General features: G+C 41.7%; 1 protein-coding gene and 1 non-coding gene across 2 annotated transcripts; one reads left to right on the forward strand and one right to left on the reverse strand.

Moving 5' to 3' along the window:
• Positions 1 to 799: 799 nt before the first annotated feature.
• Positions 800 to 6,889, forward strand: RAB39B (RAB39B, member RAS oncogene family). The gene is made up of 2 exons (XM_061136560.1): positions 800 to 1,266; positions 3,668 to 6,889. Exons 1-2 carry the CDS (start codon positions 1,052 to 1,054, stop codon positions 4,092 to 4,094), a joined length of 642 nt encoding a protein of 213 aa, XP_060992543.1. The 5' UTR covers positions 800 to 1,051; the 3' UTR covers positions 4,095 to 6,889.
• A 7,192-nt stretch (positions 6,890 to 14,081) lies between these two features.
• Positions 14,082 to 14,154, reverse strand: TRNAC-GCA (transfer RNA cysteine (anticodon GCA)). The gene has a single exon. It is a non-coding gene; the product is annotated as a tRNA-Cys (tRNA).

The following is a 14,154-nucleotide window of genomic DNA, read 5'->3' on the forward strand; positions in this document are numbered from 1 at the left end:
GTCAGTTCTTCACATCAGGTGGACAAAGTATTGGAGCTTCAACCTCTGCATTAGTCCTTCCAATGTATATTCAGGGTTGATTTCCTTTAGGATTGACTGGTTTGATCTATTTCCAGTCCAAGGGACTCTCAAGAGTCTTCTCCAACACCACAGTTCAAAAGCGTCAATTCTTCGGTGCTCAGCCTTCTTTAGGGTACAACTCTCACATCCATAGGTGACTACTGGAAAAACCATAGCTTTGACTATAGGTACCTTTGTTCGCAAAGTGGTGTCTCTGCTTTTTAACAGGCTGTCTAGATTTGTCATAGCTTTTCTTCTAAGGCTTCCCTAGTGGCTCAGACGGTAAAGAATCCGCCTGCCAATGCAGGAGAACCATGGTTCGGGAAGACCCCCTGGAGAAAGGAATGGCAATCCACTCCAGTATTCTTGCCTGGAGAATCCCATGGACAGAGGAGCCTGGGGGATTACCACCCTTGGGGTCGCAAAAAGTCTGACACGACTGAGTGAGTAACAGTGTCTTCTTCCAAGGACCAAGCGTCTTATAATTTCCTGGCTGCAGTCACCATTGCCTTTGATTTTGGAGCCCAAGAAAAGAGTCTGTCACTGTTTCCATTTTCCCCCCATCCGTTTGCCAGGAAGTGATGAGACCGGATGCCGTGCTCTTAGATTTTTGAATGCTGACTTTTAAGCCAGAAAGCCAGGGAACTAGCTTCCCCCACCCCCGACCCCTGGCCATTTCCGTGTGCGCTGCTCTTACAGACAATGCGGTGCTGGGCGTCGCCTCTACCTGGAGGATTACAGTAAGCCTGTTGTCAGTGATGAGTCAGAGTGCGTGGTGCTGATGCTGCTGCCATTTCATCACCTCCGCGAGCGCAGCATCCATCCCTCGGTCCTCCCCGCGCCTGGGCCTACCTGGCCTCAGGCTCCCAGGCCAACGATGCCGTCGTGGCCGATCTAGATCAGGACCAAGCCGAGCTCTCTGAGGCCCTGGCCTGGCCCCCCCATCTCGCCGCCCGCGGCCCGGGCCAAGGAGACCTGCCGAGCCTCGGCCATGGAGGCCATCTGGCTGTATCAGTTCCGGCTGATTGTCATCGGGGATTCCACGGTGGGCAAGTCGTGTCTGATCCGCCGCTTCACCGAGGGCCGCTTTGCCCAGGTTTCGGACCCGACGGTGGGGGTGGATTTCTTCTCCCGTCTGGTGGAGATCGAACCCGGAAAACGCATCAAGCTCCAGATCTGGGATACCGCGGGTCAAGAGAGGTTCAGGTGGGAGCGCAGACTCGGCCCGTGAGCAGTGGGAGGGTCTTCTGGGTTTTTCCGATCCCCGGGGGAAGAGGACTTCCTGGTCCCGGTCGCCGCCCTTAGCGAAGGTAGCGAGGCTCTGAGAGTTTCTGCTTAAGCCCACCTTCAACTAGCTGGGAATTCAGTACAGGGAAAGATGCATCCTGGCAGTCAATAATACATATTGCTCGTACCACAACTCCACCAACTTGCCCCCTTGGTGGTTAATCAACTCGCTGGAGTTGATCACTGTCATTCATCAATTTCAGTCCCTATGCTACATTTCAAAAAATGTTCCCAGGTCATCCTAATGTAGGATGACAGATCTAGATAGGTGATGCAGAGATAAGGATATAGGCAGAAATATAAATACTAGATAGAAATAGAGATGTATGTGATGATTGAATCTTTTTTGCAACTAGCACCCATGCAATGATCATTCACTCTGCCAGACACTGCACGTATGGCTGGGGAAACAGCTGGAGGAAACTCCTGCAAGGGGATGCCATGTAAACAAAATAGACACAGGCATTGCCCTCCTACAATGTCTCTGCTAGCATAGTGGAGGGGGGCCTAGGTCAGTAATTACACAAAAGAGTGCCTTGTTCATATTTGTAGGCTCACTGCCTACGATAACACTTAGCACTTACTGAGTGATCAATAAACAGGTGGAATTTTCTCTTCCAACCCTTTGCTTCACTTGTAGTATGTATCACTCGTAATTACATGTATGGACACAGATGAGGGAAGGCTTACTGGAGATAATGACACCTGATGAGTGTGAGGAAACTGCATATATAATGACAAAAGTCAGAGCAGCATACAGAAAACTTTGAGCTACAGTCATGCAGAGCAGCTGAAACTCAATCAAGATGCCTCAATAATCATTATTTATCTAGTGAACATGAATCAAGCATAGAAGATATTTGTTAGCTGGTTGAAGAGGGGTGGGGAGAAGAGAAAATTTAGACTTGTCTCCACTTCCCCATTTCTGCAAACAAATATCCTTGTCCAGGTTCACTTTGAACTTGTGATTTCATGTTTCATATTATAAGCGAAAAAAGGTATATTTTGTGTTTGTCTCAATTTCTTTCTGTGTGAACAGCCTTTTCATATCCACAGATTTTTTGGATGATAGTGACTTCTAAGGGTTCTTTATATATTAAGAATATTAATCCCTTTCTGTCATGGATGTTGTAAAGTGTTTTTCCAGTTTTTCATTTGTCTTTTAACTTTGTTTACATTAAGAATATTTTTTGCTGTTTTGTTCTTACCATCATCTAGCTAGGACTTCATTCCCTGGACAATGTTTGTTCTGTTATTACCGGGCCATTTGTCCTAAGGCTTAAGCTATTGAGTCCCTCATTGTTTATGTTCTTCATCCAAGGAGAAAGAAAAACTAAAAATAGACATAGGTCAAAAAGCATGGTAGTCTAAGGGAAGTGACTGGATAAGCAAATAGTTCTATAATGTCTAAGACACCCTGAGAAAAGTACCATAATGCACATTGAAAATGAAGCTCCTCAAATCAAGAAGCAAAAATATATGTGGTTTATTCTGTTTCAAAAGTAAAGAAAATGTATAATAGGTTTTAGAAACATTCTGATTACAATGCTTTAAATAAATCATATCATTTTAAGGGGAAGCTTTGTCTATTTAGGTAGTTTTTCCCACCTGGTGGCTCCTGAGTCAGCCTCTCTGAAGTGGGGCAGACAGACACTTGGCTCAAGGTCTTTGCAGACAATCCCTCTTTTTCCTATTCCCACATGGCCTGAAAAGTTAAAAAAAAAAAAAAAATCGTGTTCCTCCTCACAAAAGAGATTGAAGACCTCTGTTTGATGAAAATAAAAAGGTAACAGAGAAATATGGTAATGATAAATAGAGCACTTTTGTGATATATAATTGTTTTTCCTGTCAACTATCATAAATTCATTTTTCTTTTTTAGAAAATCCTATGCCAACTACGATCATTTGTAATGAGCTCTCCAGGTGACAGAATACTTAATCCATTATTTCATTTGCCTCATGATAAGTTTTTACTTAGATATCCCACTTAGCAGAAGAGGAAGTCTCATTCAGCTCTTCAGTGGCGAGAATGGACAGGTTAACTATGGTTCGACTTAAGTTGAGGGACAGTGCCTATATGCCCACAAGCTTTCATTTCTAGAAGATACCATCTCAAAGTTTAGCTCAATTGAAAAGTTTAGCTCAGTTGCAAATTCATGTATCGTTATTATGATGGAATGACGTTTGTATTTCTTTGTTACAAAGAGAAAAGCATTTTCACCGAAGGACTCTGTCGCTAACTAGAGACCACTGTTTGAGTTCACTGAAGTACAGCAGTTTGGGCTTGGCATTCAATCTTGACTTCTCTCTTGTGTTCTAGATCCATCACTCGTGCCTACTACAGGAACTCAGTAGGTGGTCTTCTCTTATTTGACATTACCAACCGCAGGTCTTTCCAGAATGTTCACGAGTGGTTAGAAGAGACCAAAGTACACGTCCAGCCCTACCAAATTGTATTCGTTCTTGTGGGTCACAAGTGTGACCTGGATACACAGAGGCAAGTGACTCGCCACGAGGCTGAGAAACTGGCTGCTGCATATGGCATGAAGTACATTGAAACGTCAGCCCGAGACGCCATTAACGTGGAGAAGGCCTTCACAGACCTGACGAGAGACATATATGAGCTGGTGAAAAGGGGGGATATTACTATCCAGGAGGGCTGGGAAGGGGTGAAGAGTGGATTTGTCCCCAACGTGGTTCACTCTTCAGAAGAGGTAGTCAAATCAGAGAGAAGATGTTTGTGCTAGTCAGCCCTTGTGTCTCCAAAACCTGCTGTCCCACCTGGACTTCCAGCTGATCAAAATGATAGAATCATCGTGTGACTCAAGAGAACTTAAACCTCTATATTGGATACCAAGTGAGCCTCCTCCCCCAAGGGGCCCTCGGACAGGTGATGAGTGGGTGGGTGGTGGAACCTGGGGGCTGGAACTGGCCCTGTTTTGTGGCCCAAGCTGCACACTGGCTGCTCTGTATGCCCTTTGTAGACCGTATGTCAAGAAGCCGAGGCCCAGGGAACCAGGCCCCCCAGGAAAGTACACCCACAGTTAGGACAACTATTTCTTGGTGTTGCATAGGTCATGATCATAATAAAATATGTCAAAAGGAGTGAAGTATCACATCGGGAACAATGATCAAGCCTACAAAAATGAGTGATATCGACCCAACCAATGAGAATATCCTGCACTAAATGTATGTGTGGGGTTTGGTTAAAAGGTACCAATTAGCTTTCTACAGCTCATCTGTAAAATGAGGGGTATGGGCCAGTCTTTTCATAAGACCCATTCAAGGCCTGGTGTTCTGGTAAAAAAAAATGGTGTGAATGTCAAGAGGGAGTCAATTTATACACTGTTATTATCACATTCAAAAAAATGTACAGTCTTGTGCAAGAATAACCAGCGTGTTTAAGAAATTTTCCCATGCAAATTATCATGGAATTAGAAGAGAGAAATACTATTAACGCCAATGCCATCCCCCTTTCGCCTCTGACCACACCTGGGGTTTCACTGCTTTGGCGACAATGATCTGAACGTAAACACCTGCTTAGGAGGGGCTGTCACACTTACAGACACATTATGGTTCACTGAATGACCTGTTTGATCATTGTAAGAGGCCATGAGGTTTTCTTCCCCAGTTTACAAAAAAATTACCTGAGAGGCAGAGGAGAGTCACTAGGCCAAAGTGAAGGTCTTCTGACTCCTGGTTCTTACTTCACTGCATCATCCTGCTGTCCAATGAATAAACTGTTACTGTTTACTTTGGAAAAGATATGACTGCAAATAAATATTCTCTACATGTTAGGATATGTTTCCTTATTGATTATAACTCAGCTCTAACCCTGAGGAAACCTGGGCATAAGTCAAAGGTAAAGCCCATTCAGGTATTATCAAAAAGAGGATTTTACACAAGTGAATAATTGCACAGTGAACACACATTAGAACTGTTTGGGTTATAAGTGTTCTTATCACTGAAATGCAGTGGATATATTATTGAAAGGAACTAAATACAGCAACGGGGAGTGGGATGGGGGTAAATACTCACTTCACAATGACCTTGGCTCCTTGTTTGCCATATGCCTACACTGGGTTTCTATCTACCCTACAAAGTTAACTCTTAATTCTCAGGTGAACAGACAGCTAACTAGTTGCATCAGAAACTTGAAATGGTTGCCTTGTGGTTCCATTATCTTCTTGAAGAGAGGTGATGCTTTAAATGATTTTTTTATTGTAGCCAGTTCAGCTAGGCAAAAGCCATACTTTTAGTAGTAAAAAAAAAAAAAATTCTGATTAGAGTCAGGTTTCTCATTTCCATTGTGATAGGAACGCCTGAGGATGGTAAATTGCTTTGAAATATGGTGTTGAATTTCAGAATGGATGTAACTGAATCTGAAATTTGAAGGATTTACTTCAGCCAGAATAAAGCAGCAAAATCGTGAAAATTATGGAAACAAACCCCCTTGGACCTACCTGCAGCATCTACTACAAGTGACCCAATCATCATCTCTTCCTTGGTTTAGCATGACCTAGCTTGGGTGGAGTAACTAAGTTGCCAGATTTGTGGTTGTAGAAGACAAATAAAAGATAGTAAATTGGGCTAACACAAAATTTCATCAACTACTATACTTAATTATGTTTAGAAGATTCTGAAAGCAAGATTATCCAGTGGATAGATGAGAGTTGACTGGATTCTGTCAGTTCAAGAAAAAAAGGATAGAAACAAAACTCTCTATCATTTTCTTGACTTAAATACATCATATGTATATTTTTCTCATTCTTTGCATTTTTAGGCAGGTTTAAAAATACTCATCATAGATTCAGCAGAAGTGGCTGGGCTTAACTGCTTAAACAAGCTCTAGAACTTTAAAACTCATTTTAGTAGAATTCAGTGCTGTTGTCACTGCAATAAGTGGGTTTTGGAAAATGTGTGAAAAAGTCCGGTGTTAGTACAATATTAAGGATAAAGCTCTAGAAGCTATTTTACTACATAGGTGAAGACAAGATAAACTAACTTGTAACAAAGACCACAACTGCATGTTGGATTAGATTGCCTCATATTCCAGAATAAAATGTACTGTGTACTTTTCCTCACTTTGTTGTGCACTGTAATGAAATGTGAAAAACTTTAGCTGTATGTGAATGAAAATATGCTTGTATTTAGTAAAATGGTTGATTATGTGACTGTGAGATTCCAAGTGTGTGTTGTAGCTATTTCCAGAGGAGTCTGTCCCTACAGTGTAGCAACTGCTACCAAGAACATCAGGTAGGTGGGACATATGCACAACAGTATTCACCAATATCTTAAAGCCAGAAAGTTACAGGATAATCAGCTTGAAAGTCACAGAGACCTCACTAATGCCTGGAAATGCCATATGACCTTTGCAAACATTTGTTCTGTGAAGCCTAAATATGAATCATTGCAATTTTTAGTCAAGGGTTTTTTGTTTAAATTTTAACTATTTTTATTAAATAGCTCCTAAAAATTGGGAGGTTGTTTTTTAATTAAAGTATAGTTGATTCACAATATTATACTCATTTCAGATGTATATAATAGTGATTCAGTATTTTTATAAACTATACTACATTTAAAGTTATTACAAAATATTGGCTATATCCCCTGTGCTGTACAATATATCCCTGTAGCTTATTTATTTTATACATAGTAGTTTGTCCCTCTTAATCCTCTACCCCATCATGCCTCTTCTTTCTCCCTGCTAGGAACTACTGATTTGTTTTCTATATCCATGAGTCTGCTTCTGTTTTGATATATTCAGCAGTTTATTGTATTTTTTAGATTCCACATGCAGGTGATATATTTGTCTTTCTCTGTCTGACTTACTTCACTTTAATATGATAATCTCTAGATCCATCCATGTTTCTGCAAATGGCACAATTTTGTTCCTTTTTATGGCTGTGTAATATTCCACTATATATAAATATCATATCATATATCATATAATATATCATAAATATATATATAACATATCATATATATATATATATATATATATATATATATATATATATCTCACATCTTGTTTGTCTATTCATCTGTTGATGGCCACTTACATTGCTTCCATGGTTTGGGTATTGTACATAGTGCTGCTGTGAACACTGGGGTGCGTGTATCTTTTGAAATTAGAGGTTTTATTTGCTTCAGATAGATGCCATGTAGCCTATTACAATTGTTTTCCTTAGAAAGTCTTCTTTTCTCAAGGCTACATTGCTTTCGTCTTTTCAAGTACTACTAAGGTGTGCAGTTTGTGTCAGGATCACTTGCAGTATGGAGCCCAGGTCACATCACAAGAGTTCCATACACTGCCTAGGGTTTATAGCACATATTTGGTGGCAGAGTGAAAAAAAAAGGGAAGCCCTTCCCAATAGCTCAGCAGTAAAGACGCCACCTACAATGCAGGAGACACAGGTTCTATCTCTGGGTTGGGAAGATACCCTGGAGAAGGGAATGGCAACCCACTCCAGTGTTCTTGCTTGGAGAATCCCACGGACAGAGGAGCCTGGCAGGCTACAGTCCATGGCATCACAAAGAGTAGTATACAAATGAGCAACTGAACACACATGTGAAAAAAGGGAAAATGTTTGATTCAGAGTCTGGGCATAAGCTTTATCACTTTTATAATCATGAGTGAATGAGGGAGGTAGGGAGGGCAGGGAGAAAGGAGGGAGGGAAAGACCAAAACTGCAATATCATTCAGTTACATGACTGTAAATATCATCTGTCAGCCAATGAGTCATGAATTTCTATCTCCAGCTCATCTCTTTCTCCCATGAAGTTTACACGTTTAGAACCAACTGTGTAGCCAACATCTCCATTTGAATGTCTATTAGGGTCAGAAGTGTAACATGTCACACTGTCATTTGTTGCCAAAGTTGTGATCGCTGATCTCCCTGCTTCCAGAGTCTATTCTCCACACAGCAGCCAGAGGGAGCCTGATAAAACATTTATTATCAGCAATCAGCTGCTCGTAATGCCCCAGTGGTTATCCATTTTAGTCAGCTGAAAACCCAAAATATTTCCAGTGGCCTTCAGAAAAACTTTTAAAAGTGAAGTTCAACCCCTTTGCATCACCTGTGTGGCCTTGTTCATCAAACACCCCCGGCAGATTCACACCTCAGGGTGTTTGTACTTGCCCTTCACTCAATCTTAGATTCTCTACCTTGAGATGTCTGCATGGATTTCTCCCTGACCTCCATCAAGTTCTGAAACCAACAGCTGCTGAAATCTGCAAGCAGCTTCCTGATTCTAGAGAAGATGTGGCTTGAGAAGTTGTTCCTGACAGTGCAACGTAGTCTAACTCCTTAGTCTGCCCTGGGAAACAACAAGGTTTAGGGAAAGGGAACTTCAGTTTAGTTCAGTCACTCAGTCGTGTCCAACTCTTTGTGACCCCATGGACTGCAGCACCCCAGGCCTCCCTGTCCACCACCTACTCACGGAGTCCACCCAAACCCATGTCAATTGAGTCAGTGATACAGTCCAAACATCTCATCCTCTGTCGTCCCCTTCTCCTCCGGCCTTCAATCTTTCCCAGCATCAGGGTCTTTTCCAATGAGTCAGCCCTTCACATCAGGTGGCCAAAGTATTGGAGTTTCAGCTTCAACATCAGTCCTTCCAATGAACACCCAGGACTGATCTCCTTTGGGATGGACTGGTTGGATCTCCTTGCAGTCCCAGGGACTCTCAAGAGTCTTCTCCAACACCACAGTTCAAAAGCATCAATTCTTCGTTGCTCAGCTTTCTTTATAGTCCAACTCTCACATCCATACATGACTACTGGAAAAACCATAGCCTTGACTAGACAGACATTGTTGGCAAAGTAATGGAACATAGGAGAGAATGGGAAACCTTGAGAGCTCAGTTTCACAGGAAGGAGTAAACAATAGTATCCCCATGCAGCAGTGGGTTCAAAAAGACAAGTCTGAAAAGATATTCCTAGAATTTCAGGGAGCAGGAAGGCATGCACAACATTTGCCAGTATAGTGCTGGTGGAGTGATTTCTGCTGACACCAAGCCTCTCAGTAAGTTGATGTTCTTAGTTCTGTTGGAGGCCCATTCTTTTATGATTTTAGTTACTGCCTTTGTATTGATGACTCCCAACTGAAGGATTCCAGTCCACTCTTGTGTGCATTATACCAATACAACCAACTTGCCTACTAAACACATCCACAAATTCCTCAACCTTGACATATCCAGTATGAAATCAATGGTAATCAAAACAAGCTCCTTCAACCCCAGACTTGCTTCTGTAAATGACACCATCTACCCCCTTGTTCAACACAGAAACTTAAAAGTTGTTCTATTTCCTCACTTCCCCTCACTTCCCATATCAAATAGGTCATAAAGTCCTATCAATTCTTTCTCCAAAATATAGCCAACTCTGCCATTTTCTCCACCCCACATTGCTTTCACCTTTGTCCAAACCACTATCAGCTCTTTGCTGAACTACTTACTATCTTTCTAAGTGGTCTCCCTACTTCAGCTCTTATTCCCATGATACATTTTCAATATAACAGCCAGAATGATCTTTTCAAAAAGGAAATCACATCAAGTCATTCACCTGCTTGAAACCCACCAACAGTTTCTCATCACATTTAGAACAAAGTCCAGACAAACTTGACATTTCTTAAGATGGCTACCAGGCCATGCATGATCTGGCCTCTGGCTACCCCTCCAGTTGTAAGGTCCATGAAAGTAAGAACGTTATTCATCTTGTTCACAGATATTTCTATTCTACAATGTGTACTATAGATATAGGTTTGAATCATGATTTTTTCTTGCCCAACTTCAATCCAGTAAGAAAGATATACACACCTGAATGCAGAGTTCCAAAGAATAACAAGGAGAGATAAGAAAGTCTTCCTAAGTGATCAGTGTAAAGAAATAGAGGAAAAGAATAGAATGAGAAAGACTGGAGATCTCTTCAAGAAAATTAGAGATACCAAGGGAACATCTCATGCAAAGATGGGCTCAATAAAGGACAGAAATGGTATGGACCTAACAGAAGCAGAAGATATTAAGAAGAGGAGGCAAGAATACACAGAAAAACTATACAAAAAAAGATCTTCATGACCCAGATAACCACGATGGTGAGATCACTCACCTAGAGCCAGACATCCTGGAATGTGAAGTCAAGTGTGCCTTAGGAAGCATCACTATGGACAAAGCTAGTGGAGGTGATGGAATTCCAGCTAAGCTATTTCAAGTCCTAAAAGATGATGCTGTGAAAGTGCTGCACTCAATATGCCAGCAAATTTGGAAAACTCAGCAGTGGCCACAGGACTGTAAAAGGTCAGTTTTCGTTCCAATCCCAAAGAAAGGCAGTGGCAAAGAATGTTCAAACTATCACACAATCACACTCATTCCACATGCTAGCAAAGTAATGCTCAAAATTCTCCAAGCCAGGCTTCAACAGTATGTTAACTGAGGACCTTCAGATGTCCCAGCTGGATTTAGAAAAGGCAGAGGAACCAGAAATCAAATTTCTAACATCCCTTGGATCATATAAAAAGCAAGAAAATTCCAGAAAACATCTACTTCTGCTTCATTGACTACACTAAAGCCTTTGACTGTGTGGATTACAACAAACTGTGGAAAATTCTTCAAGAGATGGGAATACCAGACCACCTGACCTGCCTCCTGAGAAACCTGCATGCTGGTCAAGAAACAACACTTAGAACTGGACATGGAACAACATACTGGTTCCAAATTGGGAAAGGAGTATGTCAAGGTTGTACATTGTCACCCTGCTTATTTAACTTATATGCAGAGTACATCATGTGAAATGCTGAATTGGATGAAGCACAAGCTGAAATCCAGATTGCTGGGAGAAATATCAATAACCTCAGATATGCAGACGACACCACCCTTATGGCAGAAAGCAAAGAGGAACTAAAGAGCATCTTGATGAAGGTGAAAGAGGAGAGTGAAAAAGCTGGCTTAAAAGTCAACATTCAAAAAGTGAAGATCATGGCATCCAGTCCCATGACTTCATGGAAGTCATAGATGGGGATACATTGGAAATAGTGACATATTTTATTTTCTTTCTTTTTTTCTTATTTTTTTCTTTTTTCTTATTTTCTATTTTTCTTATTTCTTATTTCTTTTTTCTTATTTTCTTTCTTTCTTTCTTTTTTCTTATTTCTTTTCTTTCATGGCATATCCAGTCCCATGACTTCATGGAAGTCATAGATGGGAATGCATTGGAAATAGTGACATATTTATTTTCTGCAGTGATTTGACTGCAGTCATGAAATTAAAAGACACTTGCTCCTTGGAAAAGTTATTAGAAGAAAAGAAAAGCTTGGAATAAAAGCTAGACAGTATATTAAAAAGAAGAGACATAACTTTGCCGACAGAGGTCTTTATTGTCGAAGCTATGGTTTTTCCAGTAGTCATGTATGGATTTGAGAGTTGGACCATAAAGAAAGCTGAGCACCAAAGAACTGATACTTTGAACTGTGATGTTGGAGAAGACTCTTGAGAGTCCCTTGGACTGCAAGGAGATCAAACCAGTCCATCCTAAAGGAATAAACCTTGAATATGCATTGGAAGGACTGATGCTGAAGCTGAAGCTCCAACACTTTGGCCACCTGATGCGAAGAACTGACTCATTGGGAAAGACCCTGATGCTGGGAAAGATTGAAGGCAGGAGGAGAAGGGGACGACAGAGGATGAGATGGTTGGATGGCATCACCGACTCAACGGACATGAGTTTAAGCACACTCCAGGAGATAGTGAAGGACAGTGAGGCCTGATGTGTTGCAGTTCATGGGGTCTCAGAGAGTCAGACCTGACTGAGCAACTGAACAACAACATAGCTGTACATAGACTGTCTAAATTAACACATGAATCCTTGTAGGTAAATTTTGGTAATTTATATTTTCTTTGAAAGTTGTATCTTCCATCTAGAATTTCAAATGTATTGGCATACAGTTGTGCTTAGTATAATTTTAAAGTATCTGTATTTGTGGATAGAAACCTTTCATTTACAATGTTACATGTTTCTGTTTTTTCTTTTATTATTCAGAGGCGTTATTAGAGGTCTGCCTATTTTTATCGGTATTTCCAAAGAATCAGTTGTGTTCTTTTATGCTTTTTTTACTTTTTCTGCATTTCAATGTATTAATTTTTATGTTACCTACATAAAAGGCATTCCCTTTTCTGTGCTGCAGTCAGAATTCCCAACCAAGCCAACACGATTGAAGGCAGAAGGGGGGAGGTAAGAACAGAGTGTTAACTTCTGTACAAGTATAAAGCAGGGCTGTCCCTAGTAAACAGTGGCATCCATACTAGAGTTTATATTTTTGGGCTCCAAAATCACTGCAGATGGTGACTGCAGCCATGAAATTAAAAGACAAAGACACTTACTCCTTCGAAGGAAAGTTATGACCAACCTAGACAGCATATTAAAAAGCAGAGGCATTACTTTGCCAACAAAGGTCCATCTAGTCAGTTCAGTTCAGTCGCTCAGTTGTGTCCGACTCTTTGCGACCCCATGAATCGCAGCACGCCAGGCCTCCCTGTCCATCACTCAAACTCATGTCCATCGAGTTGGTGATGCCATCCAGCCATCCCATCCTCTGTTGTCCCCTTCTCCTCCTGCCCCCAATCCCTCCCAGCATCAGGGTCTTTTCCAATGAGTCAACTCTTCTCATGTGGTGGCCAAAGTATTGGAGTTTCAGTTTCAGCATCAGTCCTTCCAATGAACACCCAGGACTGATCTCCTTTAGGATGGACTGGTTGGATCTCCTTGAAATCCAAGGGACTCCCAAGATTCTTCTCTAACACCACAGTTCAAAAGCATCAATTTTTCGGCACTCAGCTTTCTTTATAGTTCAACTCTCACATCCATACATGACCACTGGAAAAACCACAGCCTTGACTAGACAGACCTTTGTTGGCATGGTTTTTTGAGTATTCATGTATGGATGTGAGAGTTGGACTATAAAGAAAGCTGAGTGCCGAAGAATTGATGCTTTTGGACTGTGGTATTGGAGAAGACTCAAGAGTCCCTTGGACTGCAAGGAGATCCAACCTGTCCATCCTAAAGGACTGAATATTCCTTGGAAAGACTGAATATTCATTGGAAGGACTGATGCTGAAGCTGAAACTCCAATATTTTGGCCACCTGATGTGAAGAACTGACTCATTGGAAAGGACCCTGATGTTGGGAAGGATTGAAGGCACGAGAAGGGGACAACAGAGGATGAGATGGCTGGATGGTATCACCAACTCAATAGACATGGGTTTGGGTAGACTCCAGGAGTTGGTGATGGACAGGGAGGCCTGGCGTGCTACATACAGCCCATAGGGTCACAAAGAGTCGAACATGACTAAGCGACTGAACTGAACTGATACTAGAGTTAAGTACTCATGGGAAAATAAAGCAAGGAAGAGGAGTAAGGACACACATTTGTGTGTGCTGTGCAGGGGGCCAGTCCTTTCCAACATGTGTATGGTGGCCTTAAGAAGCTCATTTAAGAAGTTATCTTTGAGCAGAGACTTGAATTTAGAAGAGTTCAGGGGGAAGCCATGTAGATAACATCTGTACATCTGGACAAAATGGGGAAGCATTTTCCAGGAAGAAAGAATGTGAAAGTGAAAAGTCACTCAGTCATGTCCGACTCTTTGCGACCCCATGGACTGTAGTCCGCCAGGCTCCTCCATCCATGGAATTTTCTAGGCAAGAGTATTGGAGTGGGTTGCCATTTCCTTCTCCAGGGGATCTTCCAGACCTGGGGATCGAACCCAGGTCTCCTGCATTGCAGGCAGACGCTTTACCGTCTGAGCCACCAGGGA

Source organism: Dama dama, chromosome X, assembly GCF_033118175.1.
Source record: "Dama dama isolate Ldn47 chromosome X, ASM3311817v1, whole genome shotgun sequence".
NCBI lineage: Eukaryota > Metazoa > Chordata > Mammalia > Artiodactyla > Cervidae > Dama > Dama dama.